Here is a 21,381-nt window from a genome sequence, read left to right as displayed (position 1 = left end):
GTCAGTAGTAGTTTGGAAAGGCTACAGTGCTCCGCGGGGCCGAATACTCCTGGCCAATCAGAACACAAGCAAGGCCCGGAGTGGTTCAATGGAAAGACTTTCCTTCAGTTTTGTTTAGATTATTTTATGAAACATGGCTTTCTAAGGTTTCTATGGCTTAACTAACTGAAATACACTGAGGGTCGTCTACGAAATGAATCACAGTGGCTCTTGAATGTTTGCACAGAACCTTTTTTAGAGGGGATGAGATTGGTGTGGGTGGTGTTGGAGGTGATTGTAGAAGTGGGTCGTCGGGTTGGGGGTGTTTGTGGTGGCTGGGGTGCTGATGTGTTAATTTAGTGGTGGTGTTGTGGGGCTGATAGTGGTAGTTAAGGTAGTGTTGGTTTTGGAGAGTGTGGAGGTGGTGGTGCTAGTCGTGGTGTATATTGGCCCTTGTTTCTATACAGTAGCACTTAAAATTGTCTTATTTGATTAATGTTAAATACTCTAATGATTAATGCACATTTGGGCTTATATATCTTCATCGTCAAATTCACTTATTTTAAGTCGCTAGGACAAAAGTGTTGGCTAAATAAATGTAATGTAATTTTGGTGTTGGTTTGAAGGAGGGGGCATACCCATTAGAGAGTCTTATTGAACTCGCTGATGATTAATGCTGCCCGTGTCTATTTATGGTTCTCTTTGTAGTGTGTGTGTGTGTGGGGAGGGGGGGGGGGGGTTGAATTTGACCTGTCTGTAATAACATCTTCTCCGACCAGGGGGACGGTTACAGCCCATAACCTCACTCCTCCACTCTGCCAAGCACTCATTCTTCAGCTCTCTTTAAAGGCTTTTTTTATGGAGCCCAAGAGCCTAGGATTCCTTTGGTCCAGGGGCCGGACAGATTCTAGGGGTCAGTTCCTGGAGGCAGGCAGGGATCAGACTTCCTTGGTGGTGGTGGAGTTGGTGGAGGTGGTGGTGTTGGTGGAGGTTGTGATGGTGGGGGTGGGGGTGGGGGCGGGGTAACAACCATAATATCAAAGAACCCCTGAACTGGACATGAAGGGCCCAACTGGCCCCTTGGTACCGGCAGGGGGTACGTAGCGTTGCCAGGGAAACGGTTTCACCCTGGTGTGTTTACTGTCAGAGGTCGACCCAGGCCCTGGAAAGTAAACAAAGACTAACATTGTCTGGCTAGCATTCTTTTATTGGCCTATGGTCGTGGCCCGGGTGTAGTGCTCTGGAGTCAGACTAAAACACACTAACTCCATGGTAGCTTTATCCACTATACACTCTGTGCATTTTAATGTCAGATGAATTATCTCAAATGGATGATATAGCAATGCGTTGATTCTGGAACACAAAGTGAATGCAAATATGTGTAGGTAGAGAATTCATGTTTTGGTTTGATGCCATGTACTCCATCAGTACAAAACTTTTTTTTTATCTGCTTGATGTAAAGCTGTGAGGACATTTCAGGGTAACTTTTGGCTAAACAATAATCAAAGTGTTACCTGTTCTTTTATGTACTCTACGATTGAAGACAACTGTCTGTTGAGACAACATGGCCGCTAACATTCATGCACACACACACACTCACACGCACACATACAAACACACATAAATACACATAAACACACACACACTCACACATTTCATTTGAACAGTGAAGAGGCAACAGTTGAACTGAGCAGAATAAACAACATTAACAATGACTATAGACATAACCTAATGTAGATAATATCATTACTAGTTAATACAGTCTCCAAAGTCTGACATTATATATAGGCTTTATCCAGTAACTGTTTTTTATTACTTGTATATGTGTTATTACATGGTTATAACTTGGTTATTTTAGCCATTTTCTGCTCATTGCCATGCCAGTTAAGAGCCCAGGGTACTGAAGAATGAAAGAGGAATGTATAAATATCTGTGGATCTCTCTGCCCTGTTGCTTGACGATAGTTCCAGAATCCAGGATAATAAAGCGCCCTTAAACAATGTCTTTATGATCCCCGTGTGTATTCATATGCATTCATATGCCCATGTGGCCACGGGTTGGAGCTGTAGAGTGTTCAGATAGGTTTTTATCTATGCACCTTTATGTCTACGTACGGGTGTCTATGATTTATCACATATTTTTGTGACATATTTCCTTTTTTGTTTTGGGTACAGCATTATGCGTGGGAAAACTGGAGCAACTGAAAAATCCGTTGGACTCGAAGGGGTTAATCTCTAAACTATGTGGATCTTAAAGAAAATAAAAGAACCCTGCGACTTTAAAGTTGATGTAGCAACAGAGGGATTGCAGGGATAATGCTATTGGGACGGCAGATCAGTTACTTCTGACGTCCCGAAGCCTCCGGGAGTTGGCTCAAGATTGCTTGTCTTTGATAAGGTCCTTGCAACTTAGTAGAAACTTTGTGATCTGTGAAAAGCGCGCCGAAGACACGCAAACCTTTGCTTCAAAAAAAAAACGGCATCGCCTAAATGCACCATATTGCAAATGTATTCAGTTGTGAGTGAATAATTTATTTCCAGAGATCGTTTTGCCCTCTTTTTGTATTTTTTTAGCGCATTGGAAGAGTGATTGTTTTCTACATAGCTTTCGGGACTCAGCAGTCGGTTGCTTACTTTGAAGTGCGCTGTTCCCTTCCCTCCCGTTCAGTTCACGTTGGAGTCGCCTTCAGGAGAGACCTGCCGTACGGCAGCTTGATACGTTCGGGCAGAAAAGCGATATATTTCCCCCCTCCTATAACAACGAACCAACGATAACATTAATTTCTCCGTGTAACCGTCTTCTAAACTGAATGGACTTGTATGCGGATTCGCGCCTTGGATACACCAACTGTGGATTATGGTATGTTTTTGTGTGGATACCAAACCGGAGTGTTTTTTGAGGAGCTAACTCATGGATCGATGGTAAGTTACCAGAGTGTGTGCTTCTGCGCTGGCCCCGTTTGAGTTGCTTTGATGTGCTGCTGAAATGCTTTGAAGTCTTGTAATAAATGAACTTTTCATAACGCGCTTCCACAACGCTTTGCTTGTATATTTGTATGTCTCCTTGCATTTACGAACATTTTAGAATGCTCTATAGGGATAAAATGCTATTTTTTTGACAAGTGCTTATTTCGACCGAATACTTTCTTTGGAATTCCTCTCCCCCCACCACCCCCCAACACTACTTCTGAGACTTTTCTGTGTAGTTGGCGTACTGGACTTAAACGACTGTTGTTTTAGGGGTATGAATCATTGACACACTATTTTTCTTATGTTTCGCTCTAAATGTTTACTGTTTTTAATGTGTGTGTGTATGTTTTAACTAGGCTAAATGAGATTTGTTATCCAAGTTTCCCCGATGTCTATTCAAAATAAGTAGGACTTCAATACGAATAAAGCCTATATCTTACAGAACCGGTTGCAGAGAATAACTAGCAATGTATTTATTATCAGCGTACAGCAAGTATGGCAATCTACTTTGAACTCGAGCGTTTTTACGGTATAATAGCCCAGGCTTGTGTGTTATTTGATAAAGAACAGATAACGCCAATTGCTTGTGAACTCATCGATCTGATGTATCTGAAAGGTTATTTACTTGTTGGACATTTTAACTCTTGTCTTACTTTCTGAGCTACAAGTAGTGTGTGGAGAGGCATGTGCTTCAGTTGCCTGATACTGCCATAAACCATTTTCTTCACTTTTTGTTCTGCACAACTACGTTTGTCCCATATAGTACAGCGATGTCTCTCCACATGGATGTCTACATTCAATGCGATTAAGTGTTGTAAAAACTGCGATGGATTGTGAGTAGTAAATGGTCAAATGCCGTGGTGGGTGCGTTGTAGACCTCTGATTGCGGTAGGCTTTGTAATATTGACGAAAAGAGAACATTAGGCTACTACCGATGTGTTTAATTATTGGTTAAATTCCTATGAAAATACCTAATAACCATATACGCGTATTTTGTACCACCCTAGGTTAATGAATGATACTTTGATCGTTTTTTTTGATGATTAAACACATATCTGTTGGTGGTGTGGTGTAGATGATCATTTGGCGCATACATTTGTGTTTTACAGTGTAGTCGGATGTTTGCTAAATTGAACAATCGCAAGAAACCCTAGCAGTTCATATTTGTGGGAGCTACTGCAGTATTTGTCTGATTTGTTTTCAGTAGAATAGCTTTTGTCTGTTTTCTGTGAAACTGAGCCACGGTCTGGGAAAAAAAACGCTGCGTCGCTGCCTTTGAAGTTGGGGTGGATCTGGTCGTGATTAGATCAATACTTTGTGTTTCAGAGAGAAAACGGACAGACAGAGAGAAGCTCCCCCGCTGACATAAGAGAGTGAGAAGATTACAGTAGAACCCAGAGGAGGCGAGACAACACACGGTTTCTTCGGCCGCCTCCGGAGCCATGAGCCGGGCGCTTACGGACCATATTGCCACTAGTTTCCGTGAAGATGCTCCCCGGCCCCCGGTTCCCGGGGAGGAGGGCGACGCTACGCCCCGCTATCCCGGCAAAGTAGCGACCATGAGACCCCTGGATACCGCCAAGTCGATCCTCCTCCTTAAGTCTCCCGGCTCCTCCGCGAGGAGAAACGAGGACGGTCTTGGGGAGCCCGAGGGGAGCGCGTCTCCCGACTCGCCGCTTTCCCGGTGGACCAAGTCGCTGCACTCGCTCCTCGGGGACCAAGACGGTGCTCTGCTGTTCCGGACATTCCTTGAGCGAGAGAAATGCGTCGACACTTTAGACTTTTGGTTTGCATGCAACGGTTTCAGGCAAATGGACCTGAAGGATAGCAAAACGCAGCGAGTCGTCAAAGCCATTTACAAGCGCTACATTGAGAACAACAGCATAGTTGCCAAGCAGCTGAAACCCGCGACCAAGACCTTCATACGGGACAACCTGAAGAAGATCGACTCGGCGATGTTCGACCAGGCACAGACAGAGATCCAGAACATCATGGAGGAGACCTCGTATCAGATGTTTCTCACTTCTGATGTTTATCTCGAGTACGTGAGGACTGGAGGTGAAAACCCTGGCCACGTTAACCCGAACGGTCTGAGCGACCTGAAGGTGGTTTGTGGATACCTGCCCACGCTGAACGAGGAAGAGGAGTGGAGCTGTGATTTCAAAGCCAAAGCGCTGGTTGGACTATCTTCTAAAACTCTGAGGGCGACCATGTCCCTGAGGGCGGTGGAGGTCATGGACAAGGCATACGGGTAAGAATTACACGTGTATTATACCCACAATACGTGCTGATAATGTTCGACTGTAATGTTACATTCAAGTTAGAAGTAGATAAGTAAATTGTATATTTGGATGCAGAGGAACTCGCGCGCGTAAAAGAATGCCCAAATCACCGCTTACCAATTAGCAGATTTGTTTTTGCTGGAAGGAAACATATCAACTAGTATTTTAAAAAATCGCTCACCGACTTACACATCAGCATGCGCTCACATTTGATGTAATTTTTCCTCGCTTAACCACACTCCCTCCCTTCCTCGCCTCGCGCACCCACACTCCCTTCTTCCCTCCCTCCCTCCCGCACCTCGAGCAGTCACCCAGCCACACGTTGTTCATCTCTTCTGCTGGCGCGCGCTCCACTGGCTGCACCCGCGCTTCCGCAGCTTTGAAATAGTTCCGCAGATAGAGGGATCGTCTTCCAGGGGGGAAGTTAGCAGATCAAGCCCGCCTGCCCCGGTCCCCCCAGCCAGCGAATAATAGATTATGGTATTGCTGGGCCATCTCATGAGTGGCTTTTTTCTTTATTTATGTTTTCCTCTTTATCTTATTGACATCATATAGCCTTGTATTGCCATTCTTGTCGCCAGCACGCACAAACACTGTTACTCAAACTTGAAACTGTTACTCAAACTCGACCCTATTACTATCCAGATTAAAAGTAGAGTTTCTCAATGATGGCATACAAAGTGGTTATTTACTTGCTATATATCTTTACACCGCATAAATATGGGGTCGTAAAGAAATAGTACACTGACTGGTTTTACAATGAGACAAACATACCGTTTCTAGAAGGGATATTCTGTATTATTTTTAATCGTTGATGTCAGGTATAATTCTGAGTGTGTGACTACCGTGACAGTTGGAGCATGAGCAACACCCCCCTTCGCTCCTCTGATTCAGCTTCTCCTTTCATTTCTAAATAGAACAACAACATCCACAACAAAAAAAACGCCCCCCAAAAAAACAACACAAACGCGTCAGCTACAGTGAATATGACCCCCACCCACCCACTCACACAGAAACACATACACACCCTTGCACAAGCGCACACAAAAAAACACACACACTCACATTCCCCCTTTTTTTTCCCTCCTTTCTTTTTGTTTACCACGATCCTCCTCTGATTCCCTGCTCTGCCTGCTCCGCCCCTCCTTCACCACTTTCATCTTTCCATTGTGAAGAAAAAAATGATGTGATGGGGAAGAGCAATTGGCTGGTTCCAGAGCGAGAGAAAGAGGGAGGAAGAAATAGAGAGGGGGATTGAAGGAGGGAGAGGGCCTAGAACGAGAGAAGGAGGGAGGGAGGGAGGGGGAGATTGCAGTTTGAGAGAGCGGGAGAGAGACAGAGGGTGGGAGAGAGAGAGAGAGAGATACTGAGGGAGAGTCAGAGAAGAATGTGAGGCCAGCTGTGTTAAATACCTGACTCTTTGCAGTGCCTCTGAAGGTCAGCTTGGAGCTGGGGGCCTACAGCTCTAGTCATGCTGGGTCTCCCTCGCTCTCTCCTTCGTTCTGTCTCTTCCTCCTCCTACTTTTCTCCCCAGGTCTGTTCATAAAGAGACCCCCCTCGTCCCTCCTCCTTTCTCTCCACTGCCCTTCCTTTTTCTCTGTCTGTCTGTCTGTCTGTCTGTCTGTCTGTCTGTCTGTCTGTCTGTCTGTCTGTCTGTCTGTCTGTCTGTCTTTCCCTCTCTCCCTCTCTCCCTCTCTCCTCTCTCCTCTCTCTCCCCTCTCTCTCCCTCTCTCTCTCTCTCTCTCTCTCTTTCTCTCTCTCTCTCTCTCTCTCTCTCTCTCTCTCTCTCTCTCTCTCTCTCTTTCTCTCTCTCTCTCTACTCTACCATGGCAGGAATGTGTAAAGCAGGAGATGAGGGCTGAGCTAGGGTTCAGGGAAATGGAAAGAATAAAAAAAAACGTAGCAACCTTGTGGGCCATATGAAGCTGTTTACCAAAAGAAACAACTGAAAACTAGCCGGCTTGAGCTCAGCGATCCAGCGTGACCACACATGGAGGACAGACTGAGGTTCTCCAATGGGGGCCAAGATGTTGACCTCTCGCTTAACTGAAAATGTATCCACCGCATTGGATTCGCCACATTGGCATTGACTTTTAAGGTTACTACAGGTTAATGGCTTCCACTAATAGCGTCTGCATATTTTATCATCCACAGCCTACAACTTAGCGGCGGTTAATTCCAGACTTTAATCATTTCCGTTCCTACACTCTGTTCTTTGAACCGATGAAGTGCTGCCGCTCTCAGGCTAAAGTGGCGCTCACTAGCTAACTGAACCGCTGTTTGTCTGTGTGTGTGTCCAGATCCAGGATGTACCGGAGGCCTGAGGTCGTCCACCCCTACCACGTGGGGGTGCGGGCTCCGGTCGCCAGCACCAACGACAGCGAGGTGTCCAGCGACGCCATGACTGACGACGCCATGTCCGTCACGGACAGCCTGTAAGTCCTATATCTCCCACGCCTTTTGAGCTTTGAGTTTGTGTGTGCGTTTGTGTGTGCGTCCGTGTGCGTGTGTATGCACGTTTCACGTCCGTCTCGAAGGGAGTCTTTTAAGAGCAAGCGGGACTATCAACCGCGACGGTCCTTACCTCCGCCATCCACTTCGAAAGAAAACAACAAACCCAGTCGACTGACCCCCCCTCGACAGGGGAGACGACCGGCCCGCGTGGACATTGGATACGCAACCTCATCAAAACGCTGTGCGCTGTAACGAGAGTGTGCGTGACTCACCGTCACCTCCACCCCGACACGCAACCGACTCCCTCCCATCGCACCCGCGCCAACCCTGTGTGTACGTGCCTTGGCGAGCCGTCAATGTTAATCTGGTGGGGGGGGGGCGGCGGTCCATCGGTGATCACGTGGTCATGATCTTGCGGCCCGCCCCATGTGATCAGGCGCCAGGCGATATGAAGTCACAGCGGTCGGCGCCGTCCGCCGGGCGGGCGCCTTTGAAGGCGGCCTTTGAAATCCCGGGGTCAGCTGTTTTAGTGGGCTTCATTTCTTGCTGATTAGCCCCGCCGGACATGACAGGTACGCATGAGCTCATGTCCACACCGCTCCATGACGAGGCTGAAGACGGCCCCTGAGTGGTTGTGCGGTGGGCGGGGCCCACAAAGGAGTGAGGGAGGGGTTTGGCTATGGCGGGTTATAAAGGAACCTTTTTACAACAGTTTGAGTCTCTGGAGACGCTTCCTCTTCAAAGGGGACCGGAGACCCAGATAGCCCTGTGAGCTGATGTACTTTGCCCCGACACGGCAACAAAGCACCGGCCGCGGGGACGCGCACACATACACACACACACACACACACACACACACACACACATACACACGTACACATACATACACACAGACACACGTACAGACACACACTTCCTGGTTGCTGTGGCCTTGATCGCACTATCTGCTCTCTCTCTCTCTCTCTCTCTCTCTCTCTCTCTCTCTCTCTCTCTCTCTCTCTCTCTCTCTCTCTCTCTCTCTCTCTCTCTCCCTCTCTCTCTCTCTCTCTCCGGGTCGGTGAAAGGGAGCTCTGAAACATTTGAATCTCATTTATAGATAAAGAAAAGAATAGCGAAAAATGGAAGGGGGGGGGGGGGATAAAAAGGCAACAGTCGGGGGTGGTTCATGGTGTGGGGGGGGCGGCGTATTTTTTCTTTTTGCTTATATCTTATTTATGGATTAGCCTGGACGCTGGGGAATGCAGCTGCGCAGACTTCAAACATTACCTTATCTTACAAACCAGCCTTTTGATGTGCCGACATCAGAGGCTGGCTGCGGCAGCGTTTGCCAAATGAAGATTGGAGCAGGGAGGGGTTTGGTGGGGGTGGGGGGGCTGTATATACACAGGCTTGGGGAGGGTAATGGTGCTGGTTGGTTGGTTGGGGAGGGGGGAAGAGTAGAGGGAGGGCTTATGCGCATGACTGTAGCATTTCAAAGCAACAGTGACTGGGAAGGGGGGAAGCAAAAAGTGGTGCTCCTCACTTAGGCTCTAGGTCACCAGGAAACCAGGAGAGAGAGCCCTTCCTTATTCGGTCTCTCTCTCTCGCTCTCTCTCTCTCTCTCTCTCTCTCTCTCTCTCTCTCTCTCTCTCGCTCTCTCTCTCTCTCTCTCTCTCTCTCTCTCGTTTTCCTCGTACCAATGAAAAAACAACAATAAGAAATGTATTTTTCACATCCAAAATGTCCCACACACTGTGACTCAACCAACCCAACGGTTTCACACATAGGAATAGTTTCAAAGAGTGGAATGGCGTCTTGCTTTGAGGTTCCAGATGCGGGGAGACGTGCTACTGCATTGGTTAAATGTGTTTGTGTGTTTGTCTGTGTGTCTACAGAGATGGCGTCCCTTCCTACAAGTCAGGCTCCAAGAAGCACCTTCACAGAGAGGTGGAGCGCAACCTGAGGATGAACAGCCAGGTCTCCCTGCCTGCCTTCCCTGTAAGTACACACACACACACACGCGCGCAAGCACACATGCCCACACCATCACACACACCATCACTTACACACACACACACACACACAGCATCATCCACACAGACACACACAGGTCTTTTTGAACTCGGGGTCCCACAGTGTCATTTGCATAGCAGCCTGTGTTGTTTGCCTCTATGAATAGAGCCGTAGACAGCATTCCACATTCTCTCTGTATCTCACCAACACCAAGCAACATCTGAAGAGTAGCGGCTAAAACACACCCTCACACACAAACACACACACACACCTAGGTGCACACACACTGTCACACACACACGCTCGCGCGCACACACACACAAACACACACACACACACACACACCTCATCTTGTCCCCCCCCCCCATCATGGCTGCCATTGAAGTCTACGGGAGACGGTCTCTTAAGCTTTTTATCGCAGCCGTGCCTCACCCCTCACTGGGGGGTGGTTGTGGGGGGGGGGTTAAATACGGAGAACAGAGGGAGAGATGGCGAAGATCTCTGCTGCTTTATCCCCAGGGCTCTGAAATCAGCCGGAAGCAACGCGCGCACACATAGACACACACACACACACACACACGTGCACAAACGCACTCTGAGGCGCACACACACATAAGCAAGCACGCACAGCTCTTTGATCAGGGGGGATGAATGCGGCGAGCATGCGGGGAAGTGACAACTTCCAACTGAGCTGGCCTCTTTATTCTCCATCACCCACAACCCCCCCCATCCACCCAGCCATCCACCAGCCATGAAACAGCCTACCCCCACCCACCAGCCTACCCATACCCCCACCCACCAGCCTACCCCTACCCCCACCCACCGGCCTACCCCTACCCCCACCCACCAGCCCACCCCCACCCCCACCCACAGAAAAAGAGAGATTTGAAAGAATGAGTTGTGGGTGAGTCATGTGGTCACTCTCTCGGTGGGTCGGGGGGGCGGGGGAGATAGAGAGGATGAGATGGAGAGGGAGAGAATGAACAACGGAAGGAGAGAGACAGACCTGATGAAGGAAAGTAGTGTAAGAGAGAGAGAGATACATAGAGAGAAAGACACACATGGCGAGAGAGAGAGAGAGAAAGAGAGAGAGAGAGAGAGTAGGGGGGGAAGAGAGATAGAATGAATGAGATTGAAAGAGACAGAGAGAGAGGTTCTTCTGTCTTCTCAAAATAAAGTGAGGAAGTAAGAAGTTCTTCCTTGAGTTGTTGATCCTTCCTTTACCAGCAGTCCTCCTTCGTCTCCTTGTTTTGGTTTCCCTGTCTGGGTTTTTGGCGACGAGATGACTGCCCCAGCCATGTTGTGCCAGCCCCGGGCTCTGTTAGACAGCTGACCCCCCCCCCCCCCCCCCCCCCCCCCTCTCTCTCTCTCTCTCTTTCTCTCTCTCTCACACACACACACACATTCTCACTCAATCTCTTTTATCTTCACTACAAAGAGAAGAGAGGGGGAAGAAATGAAAGGATAGAAGAAAAAATAGCAAATGATAAGTGTTTGAGTATGTGGCACACACACACATAGACACAAGTTGGAACTGCTGTCGTGGTACTGTACCTCAAAGGCGTGCGTGTGCGTGCTTGTGTGTGTGTGTGTGTGTGTGTGTGTGTGTGTGTGTGTGTGTGTGTGTGTGTGTGTGTGTGTGTGTGTGTGTGTGTGTGTGTGTGTGTGTGTGTGTGTGGGGGGCATAAATTATCCTAACTTTTCTGATCTTCATCCCTATTTGACTCCTTTATCTCTCCATCCTTCCCTCTCTCCATCTCCACCCCTCTGTCGCTTTTCCCTCTCCTTTCATCCCCCGCCGTGGCCCAGCCCCTCCCTCTCTCCTTCTCTTCCACCCCCTGTCAGGATGTGACTTTTATTCTTAGATATTCCTTTCTTTCCTCCCTCTCTTCCCTTCTCCCCCATCCCTTGTTTCCTCTATCTCCCTGACTCGTTCATCCCTCCCTGACACCCCTTCTTCCTCTCTCCCTTCCTCTCTCTCATGTCTCACTCTTGCTCTCTCTTCCTCCGTCTCTCTCCTCCTCTCTTCCTCCATCTCTCTCTTCCTCCGTGCCGCTCTCTCTTCCTGGCAAGTGTTTGATATTTGACGAGGGAGTCTTTGAAGTGAGCGGCACATTAAGGCTGACAGAGGGGGTAGAAGCCTCTCCCTCTATCGCCAGCCCCCCACTGCCACCCTCCACCACCTCCCTTTTCCCTCACTCCTCTCCCATCCTCCCCTCTCCCCATGTCCTGTCCTCCACCCCAAAACACAGCCTCAGCTCCATCCAAAGTAGAGTATAGTTAACAGATAATAACTAACTAGATAGAAATAATGCATGAATATATAATGGAGCCAACCAGATCTTAATGTACAAAAAGAACAGAGGACGGTTTGAAACGTTCAACCGCTGGTTGAACTTCAGAGGTAGGACAGGGGTAGTGTCATAGCCAACGGTTAATAGCTAGGTAGACCGCTGAAGCTATTTGTGACGGGATTCAAAAAGCTTAAAGAAATGTTTGACTCCTAGTGACCGAGTTAATAACGTCGGCTAGCAGAGGCGATGGCTCACCCACAACAACCTCTCATCCAACCCCCCCCCCCCTCCCTCTCTTCTCCTCCCCATAGTGCGACCGCCCCCCTCCCAAGGAGATGGTTCCCGTGAAGCCCCTGGAGTTCGCCACGCAGCTCATCGCCCGCCTGGAGCGCCTCAAGAAGGAGCAGGACACCCGCCGCTCCCTGGAGGAGCGTCTGCAGCAGATCCAGGAGGAAGAGGAGCGGGAAGACGCCGCCGAGACCCCCGGCTCCGCCGCCCACCCCCTGGCCCTCCTCTCGGGCTCGTCCGACGACGACCCCCAGGCCATCCTGGACGAGCACCTGTCCCGCGTGCTCAAGACCCCCGGGTGCCAGTCCCCCGCCGTCCTGCGCCGCTCCCCCCGCGCCCGCTCCCCGGAGCGCAGGGGGGGCCCCTTGGTCCCTTGCGGGGCCTCGGTGCTCCGGGCCCTGCTGTCCCCGCCGGGGGCCTCCGGCGCCTCCCCTGCCTCGGGCCCCGGCCAGGCCCCGGTCAGCAGGCAGAGCACCAAGCACATCCACCACCACTACATCCACCACCACCACGGCGGGCCCCGGAGCCAGGAGCAGATGGAGCGCGAGGCGGCCCTCAGGGTCCAGGGCCTCTGCGAGGGCGTCCAGCCGTACCAGCGCAGCCGCAGCCTGGGCCGGGAGGCGTGCGGGGCTGCCGCCGCGGCCGTGGAACTCCACCACCCTGGGTGAGTCCGATCACTATCGAGTCGCGTATCAGCATGTTGCTCGTGCCCAGGGACTCCAGGTACAAATAGGGGATGCATATCAATAGGTTGGCTCTGGACCTCTTCCTCAGGGTAGGCTGCAGACAATGAGGTTTAAAGGCAGAACCTGGAAAGAAGTTTGACTTCACTAGGGAAGTCAAAACTCACTAGTCCCTACACAACTTTACTGTTGTCCTAAACCTTCCCACCCTACCTTCCCACCTTCCCAGGCGCTCCAGCTCACTGTCCAGGCGCCAGTGCCGTTCAGGGGGCGACGAAGGGGTGTCCGAGGGGTCCCCAGAAGAGGCCGCCCCATTGGTCCACCTGCCCACGGACACCTCGGATCGCTCGCAGAATGTCTGGCAGTGGATGCTGGAGAGCGAGAGGCAGGGCAAGCACAGGTCTCACAGGTGAGCGAGGCCGCAGAAACACAGCCTTCGCTTTGTAGTCCTTCGCCGTGGTTTTGAACTACAATTCCCATCGCCCCCGTTTGGCTAATCCTTCTTCGTCTCCGCGCTTTAGTGCCCAGATCACCAAGAAGTCCTTTGGCGGTGGCCCGGCACACACGTGGGGCGTTGGCGGAAGCTCGGCCCTTTTGCGTAACCACCAGCCAGCCCACCCCTTCATCCAGGACCCCGCGATGCCACCACTGCCACCACCCAACACCCTTGCCCAGCTGGAGGAGGCCTGCCGTCGGCTAGAGGAGGTGTCAACCAAGCCCTCTAAACAGAGGTGAGTCTCGGCCCCTGAATCTTGATGAAAGTATAAATATATAAATCGTCTTTACATGTTCAGGTTTTTCTGCGAAGGGAAAAAGTCTAGAAAAGCATATAAATGTGAATCCCAAGAAGAGCACCATCTCTGGGGAAACCAGGGTTCATTTGATTGCTTAATTCACAAATTGCTTAATGATCGCTTCCTAAACATGACTATAATTTATGAATAATTAACGAGTAACAATTCCATTTGCGTCCTCTTCAGGCACTCTACATCCAGTCCCCAGCGGGAGAAAAGCCACCTCGTGCCTGTCCAGAACGGAGTGGGCGTCGCCCTGTCTTCAGCCAATCCGAGCGCAGCCAATTTGTTCATCGCAGCCCCTGCCCTTCTGTCAGAAGAGTAAGAGCCTTCCCTCTCCTCTGCTTCTCCACATCCCTGCTGCCAGTTGTCCTCCTTATCCTCGAGCTCTAGCCTCCGTCTTGCACTGTACCGCAACGGCTATCAGATGTCATGTGCACACAGACACACACACAGATGGCTGTATTGTATCCCTGTTTCTATTTTTTTTTTTACCGAGGGGAGCAACCATGTGATCTTTCGGTGCAAGAATGGTTTGTCTGGTTTACCTAGTCACTAACACATCTCTCTCTCTCTCTCTCTCTCTCTCTTTCTCTCTCTCTCTCTCTCTCTCTCTCTCTCTCTCTCTCTCTCTCTCTCTCGCTTTCTCTCTTGCTCTCTCTCTCTCTCGCTCACAGGATGAAGGAGGTAAGGAAGAGCTCTGCGAGCCAAAGCGTTACGTCGTCTCCGAGCGTTGCTGGTGGCTCTGGCGGCAGTGAGGCTGTGGTGACCTACTTCTTCTGTGGTGAGGAGATCCCGTACCGGCGGAGCATGAAGAGCCACTGCCTCACCCTGGGACACTTCAAGGAGCAACTCCGCAAGAAGGGCAACTATAGGTGGGTGCCGACACTGCTATCAGCTACCTGGCCCCAACCTCCTCTGGGTGTGACCCCCCTAGTGTTCCCAGTTTACCTGTAGGAAAGCTGGGAAGACAAGGTTTCACACCCAGACCCTGGCCTACCTCCTCAATAATGACGTGTAGCGTTGTTAGCCGCTTCGTGCTTCAAGTGTTTGCTAAATGACAAAATGGCTGTGAATGCGACTTTGTGTTTTATAGCTTTTACTGAAAACCTGAAAGCTTAAGGATGTTTGTTTTGTCAGACACGGCACAGTCGCACATTTCCCCACGTTTCCAAACGTTTCCATTCACATTCAACTCCTGAACCGTCACCTTTTAGTGCAGTTCTGAGGCAAAGGAAAGCCCCGCTCAGTGCTGCGAACAACGGAAACTCAAACCCAACTCTTCCGCTGGCCGGCGAACATTTTCACCCTAGCGTTGTTTACTAGTGCCTGTATCTGTTGTAAGACCGGAGCCGTGTGTTGTGGTCTCAGGCAGGGGAAGAGGTCGGGGGGGGCTGGGGGGGCTAGAGAGAGCATGGCTGTGGTTGGGTGGGTGGTGTTTGGGGGAGTGTGCGAGGAGGGGATGGGGGGGGGGAGAGTTTGAACTGCTGCGATTTGGGTCCCATCTGGTATTGATTTCCATGCTAAGGCACACTTAATACGCATGGCTTTGAAGCCCAGGCCCCTTTCATTTCCAACCAACAAAGACTCACACAAATGGCCAGCGTGCAAATTCTTCACCGATGCTATCAGGGGCCCCTTTTCTGCTTGCGTTCGTGCATGGGATTGTGTGCGTGTGTGTGTGTGTGCGTGCTCCATAGCTTGTGCACAAACATGTGGATGTGCGCTCGTCGAGTGCGCACAATGTTTACACACGTTGTAATCATTTTACAGGGTCTTTTTTTTTTTTCTTCTTCTTCTTTTTTGATGAAAAGCGTATTGTTTTTTTTGAGTCGTTTCCCCCCTACACACACACACTCACTTGTCCTCTTTCCCATCCGGACAACCATATGACGTGAACCTCCTTTTTCTCTGGATCTTGGGTTGTGACCTGGCCTGTGATGATTCTATGTCTTCCCTTTCCCTCAAACAGGCAGTTTCAGTAGTAGTAGAAGTCTTAGTGGTAGTAGTAGTAGTAGTAGTAGAAGTCTTAGTGGTAGTAGTAGTAGTAGTAGTAGTAGTAGAAGTATTAGTGGTAGTAGTAGTAGTAGTAGTAGTAGTAGTAGAAGTCTTAGTGGTGGTAGTAGTAGTAGTAGTAGTAGTAGTAGTAGTAGTAGTAGTAGTAGTAGATCCTCAGTGACTGGTCTCACTGATTGCTTGGAGATTTTTATTTTTTTTTACTGTTGCTTCACAGACCAAACGCCAACTGGGTTCTCCTCTCCCCAGATGTGTGTCCCACGTCTCGGATCGTACCCCCTCCCCCTCCCCCTGTGACGTCACCACGCTCGCCACAGCCGCACAGAAATCCCCCCACATCTGTCTGTCTATCCGACTCCCACACTCCCACCCCCTTCTCTCTTGTCTAACTCTCTCTCTAACGCTCTCTCGTTCTCTATCTACCTTCTCTTCCAAAGGTCCTGTGTCATTTTGTTTCGTGTGTGTATGTGTGTGTGTGTGTGTGTGTGTGTGTGCGCGTGTGTGTGTTTGCTTGGAGCTGCAACGTGGTGTGGGGATGTAATAGCAGCCAGAGAATGCAAAGAGTTGGGTCATTTCAACATGGCAGCAGTTCAACAAAGAACAGTACCGACGAGCCCTGCCAGACAATATTGGTGCCAGATGTCTGCGCAAGGGAGAGAGGGAAGGGGGGGGGGGGAGAGAGAGAGACACAGAGAGAGAAAACACATGAAACATCTTCCAGTGGAAACTCTTTCTTTCTCTCCCTCTCTCTGTCCCTCTTTCTCTCTTTCTCAGAAAATGAGATCCGTCGAACTTTGAAGATTTTTCTTCCCTCTGTTTTAAGAGGAGATGATTTTTTTGGTGTGTTTGTGTTTTGTTTTGGTTCTCTCTTCTCCCTCCAGAAGAGAGAAAAAAAAGGATACAATTATCCACCGTGGTCCCAGGGCTCCTTTCAAGTCCTTGTGTTCAGCCCCGCTCTAGAGAGACACATTTCCCAGCAGAAGACAGTGGGGCTGCTGTAGTTTTCTTCTGTAGTTATCTCTTATTGTTCTCCGTTGTTCTTTTTTTTTTTTTTGGGGGTCGTTTTCAATGTTTTCTGCTGTATTTTTCCGGTGTTTCTTCTTTTGGTTTAGTTTTCTGCCTGTAGTTTTCTGAATTCAGTTTCCAAGTTTTTCAAGTGTAGTTTATTTTGGATAGGGTTAGGGGGTTAGGGGTAGGGTTTTGATGCAGTGTAATTTCCATGTACTTTCAAGTGTGCTGCACTGTTGTAGTTCTCTGTTGTAGTCCTCTGTTGTTTTCAGTTGTAGATCTTTCATACCCATTCTTCCCTTTCAAACCAAGCAGCTTTTCATTCATTACCCAGCCACCGCTCTCAACCAGGGGGAGGGGGGGATGTTGTGAGCGTCTGAACCCCCGCTGGCGGGGAATTACTTTCACATTTATTTGCTTCATTCTCAAGCTCGAGACCAATACCTCTTGTTTCCATGTTTTTGTTTGTTTGTGTGTTTTTTTACAAGCTTTGTTTGTGTTGCCTTGAGAGACCCACATAAAACCACACACGCACACACACATACACAGATTCCAATGCGGCCCCCCACATGGAGAAGGAGCGGGGTCTTTTTTTCCATGACATAGTTAATGAGAGGTGAGCGAGCGCTCTCTGCCCCCTGCTGCTTCCTCTTCCTCTCCACCGAGGTGGAGGAAGAGGAGGAGTGGGTGGTGTTTGGGGGGGGAGGGGTCGCATCATTAATGGCCCGGTGAAGTCACGGCTTCACATTTTTCTCCTTACTTCTGCTCCGCCGTACACCGGGGCGTGCACGCACACACGCCCAGTCATGCAAACACACGTACACACAGGAGTGCAGGCACACACACACACGTGCACACCCACCGACACACTTGTGCACAAACAGACCCTTGCGCACAGATACACACACACACACACACACACACACACACAACACACACAGATTGAGACCACAAGCTAGCTAGTCTGCTGCCCTTCCTATAGCTCACAGTGGGGGGCGGGGCTGGTGAGATCAGACAGAGGGGTCAGGACATGATGTACTGCTTCCCCTCCATCACACACCCCCGCTCCCTCCATCTCTCTGTCCCTCTGTTCTCTCTATCTTTCTACCCCTCCCTGTGCTTTAGCTTTGATTTAGAGTATGCCTTTTTGCCTATAAGTGTGTGTATGTGCTCATGTGCCTGGATGTGTGCGCGTGGGTGCGTCTGCTAACACTCACAGCTAGCCATGAGTGCGTAGGAGTGGTAGGGGTGGGGGGGGGAGGTTATGACAGGCAGACTTTCAGGCACCCAAAATTTCAGTCTATGTGAAAGGACCCCTTCATTTACGCAAGGGCCTAATTGGCCGCTGTTAGCTGGGGCCGAAGCTCATGGTGAGGGGTGGGTGAGACAGGAAGGAGTTGAAAAAAGAAGGAGTGGGGGAGGGGTACTGGTGAGGAGGGGGGAGGCTTATTTTAAACTTGGTCTTCTTTGAGAAGAAGTTTCCGGGTCTCTTCTTGGTCCTGGAGGTGCAATGAATTTGGTTCATTGATCCATTGATCTCTCTCTCTCTCTCTCTCTCTCTCTCTCTCTCTCTCTCTCTCTCTCTCTCTCTCTCTCTCTCTCTCTCTCTCTCTCTCTCTCTCTCTCTCTCTCTCTCTCTCTCTCTCTCTCTCTCTCTTTCTCTCTCTCGCTCTCTCTCTCTCTCTCTCTCTCTCTCTCTCTCTCTCTCTCTCTCTCTCTCTCTCTCTCTCTGGCTCTCTCTCTCTCTCTCTCTCTCTCTCTCTCTCTCTCTCTCTCTCTCTCTCTCTCTCTCTGGCTCTGTCTCTCTCTCTCTCTCTCTCTCTCTCTCTCTCTCTCTCTCTCTCTCTCTCTCTCTCTCTCTCTCTCTCGTATCCCCTTCCTTCCTTGTATTGGTGGAACTGAGGACCCAGAGTCAAGTGGTGGAACGTAGGACAAGAGCCTTGACCTCCCACTCTGACCTTTGGGGTCACCATCGGGGTCTTCTGACAATGGTTCATTGAGGTCCAAGTAGCAGAAAGATAACCTAGGATTAGATGACTCATTCACACACACACACACACACAAACGGGGACTCACCCCCAGTTCACCCTACACGGGAGGAAGTGACATTTCAACCGGCTTTGTTGCTATTTGTGTTTGCATTGTATGTGCCAAGGATTTCTGTTGAGCTCAGTATTAATGTCTCTCTCTCTCCCTCTCTCTCTCTCAGGTACTACTTCAAGAAGGCTAGCGATGAGTTTGAATGTGGCGCCGTGTTCGAGGAGGTCTCTGAGGACGGCACTCTGCTGCCCACCTATGAGGGCAAGGTCCTGGGCAAAGTGGAGAGGATGGAGTGAGCGGGGACCCACCACCACCACCACCACCACCACCACCACCACCCCCTCCTACTGCTCCACCAACACAGAAGACCGGGACGGCTTTTCTCTTAAGCCGTGACCGTGTGACTGAATTCGCTGAACTGGAGCATTTACGGCGCATTGCCTCTTGGCTGACTGGATGAAAAAGAGACAGAACGAACAAAGTAAAAGAGATGGAGAGAGAGAGAGAGAGAGAGAGAGAGAGAGAGAGAGAGGTCATAGTCAGACCACAGCACATTTGTGTAAATGGTGAAAAACCCTTTCTCAAAGCAAGTCAGAAAACAAAACCATAACAGACTCCTGAAACAGAATACAGCCGCCCCCTTCCCCCCATACACAATACGGGTCGTGACCCCACGACAGACTCTTTGCTAAATGACCACTCATGGTGGAGGTGCGTTCCCCAGGTTCATCCACAGACCCACGCCAGGTCGCTGTTAATGGATGGGCCTCTAGCCTCGTCAATATGGAATATGCAGATATACATGTAAAAACAATGAGTCTTATTATGATACCTGTGTCGCTATGTAAAGATTTATATTGCTATTTATTGGAAGAAATTGACCCCTCCCCCCCCACCTCCCACCACCCATCCTGCCATGGATATGCTGCTTGGGATAGAAGACTTTTCCTACTATCAACATGTTAAGGACCGCCCCCGCGGTTGGCTGTGATTGGCTCCTGGTCCCATGACAGGGCTGTGACTCAGCCCGTTGATCGTGTCGCCAAAATTTCCGAGGGCGGTTGTCCATTCGGTGAAGAGTTTGAATATTTGACTACTGCGGTGTTTGTCTGCCCTTACAATAATAATAATATTAATAGTAATAATAATGATAATAGTAATATCTTAATGTTATTTTAAAATAAGAAAACCTAATGTCAGAAATTCCTCTGGGACTCCACCCAGCCGGCCTTGAACTTTAGTGCCTTGAGTTTGCGGTGGCACAGGCATCCCACAAAACGCCTAACGTTTATTACTTTACTTTAGCTACGCTACGGAGTACAACCCCCCCCCCCCCCCCGCCCCCCCAAAAAAAGCGTTGAATTACGTTTGCATCAATATATACATTTTCCCAACTAAAGCTCTATATATCGTGTACACATATAAATATATATGCTTCCCTTGTATGTGTATGTGTATGGTTGTGTGTGAGTGTGTGTACATGAAAGTGTCCACGTGAAAGTGTGTGTGTGAATGTACGTGCGCACAGATGCACGGATGCATATGTGCGCTTGTTTGTGTGTGCGTGACTAGGGTTATTCTGTGTATTGCAAGCCTGCATGGGGATCTGCAGAGGATTGTGATGGGAGTGATGTTGTTAGTGACACGTGTCCGTAACTGAGTACAGTAACTGTGCCTACATGGAGTCCCACGCCATGTCTTACCCAGTTTTCAGGGTCCGATTACTCCCTTGGTTTTCTCAAGGGGCCTTATGTTGAAAAATATATTTTTATGCCTTTTAGTATCCTGTTTAATCTTGTTGTTTTATTTTGTCTTTTTCTCCCATGGTTCCCACTTGTAAACTGTAAATTATGCGTTCTATAGAGTTCCATTGAAAAGATGCCTCGGTACTTTAATTATTGTAATTAAGAGATGTAGCCTTTATTAAAATGTTATATTTTTCAAATGAAAGAAACATCTCCTGGTTTTCCTTTTCTACGTGTGTGTGTGTGTGTGTGTGTGTGTGTGTGTGTGTGTGTGTGTGTGTGTGTGTGTGTGTGTGTGTGTGTGTGTGTGTGTGTGTGTGTGTGTGTGTGTGTGTGTGTGTGTGTGTGTTTTCCATGTGGAATGTCTTTGATGTAATTAGGTTTTGAGAGTGCAGTGAAGACTACACACACCCATGCTGTTTAGAGAATACTTGCTGGACGCAGACTTAATCTATTCTACATTTGCATGGAGCGTAATTTGCTCCCTGTTGGAAATTAAAACATGCAGATTTAATATGGCCACTGTGTGTGTGTGTCTGTGTGTGTGTGTGTGCATTAGGGGATGGTTATGAATGGTGGTGTGTGTGTAAAGTGACTTAATGAGTTGTTACTGAGAAATGGACCAAACCCAGATTCCATTCAGAACTACTTGACTGGATTAATATGGTAAACATTTCTGGTCTCCTGTGGCATGTAATCATCTTCCACTTGTTTGCTCTTTAAGCCAATTAGATATTGGTGTGTGTGTGTGTGTGCATGCGTGCGTGCCCTTATGTGTGTGTCAGTTAGCTATTCAGCGAAGCTGATACAGTTTGAATTAATCGCCTCTGATTCAGT

General features: G+C 49.2%; 1 protein-coding gene across 1 annotated transcript; it reads left to right on the top strand.

The window, feature by feature from the left end:
* Nucleotides 1-2,628: 2,628 nt before the first annotated feature.
* axin2 (axin 2 (conductin, axil)) lies at nt 2,629-20,749 on the top strand. Its single transcript, XM_030379742.1, has 10 exons — nt 2,629-2,900; nt 4,275-5,199; nt 7,531-7,665; nt 9,559-9,661; nt 12,282-12,922; nt 13,171-13,350; nt 13,463-13,672; nt 13,922-14,056; nt 14,413-14,610; nt 18,969-20,749. The coding sequence occupies exons 2-10, from the start codon at nt 4,391-4,393 to the stop codon at nt 19,093-19,095; spliced, it is 2,538 nt and encodes an 845-aa protein (XP_030235602.1). The 5' UTR covers nt 2,629-2,900; nt 4,275-4,390; the 3' UTR covers nt 19,096-20,749.
* The last annotated feature ends 632 nt before the right edge of the window (nt 20,750-21,381 follow it).

This window comes from Gadus morhua, chromosome 2 (genome assembly GCF_902167405.1).
Source record: "Gadus morhua chromosome 2, gadMor3.0, whole genome shotgun sequence".
Lineage (NCBI taxonomy): Eukaryota > Metazoa > Chordata > Actinopteri > Gadiformes > Gadidae > Gadus > Gadus morhua.
The sequence above is the reverse complement of the archived record's forward strand: the minus strand, read 5'-3'. Positions and strand labels throughout refer to the sequence as shown.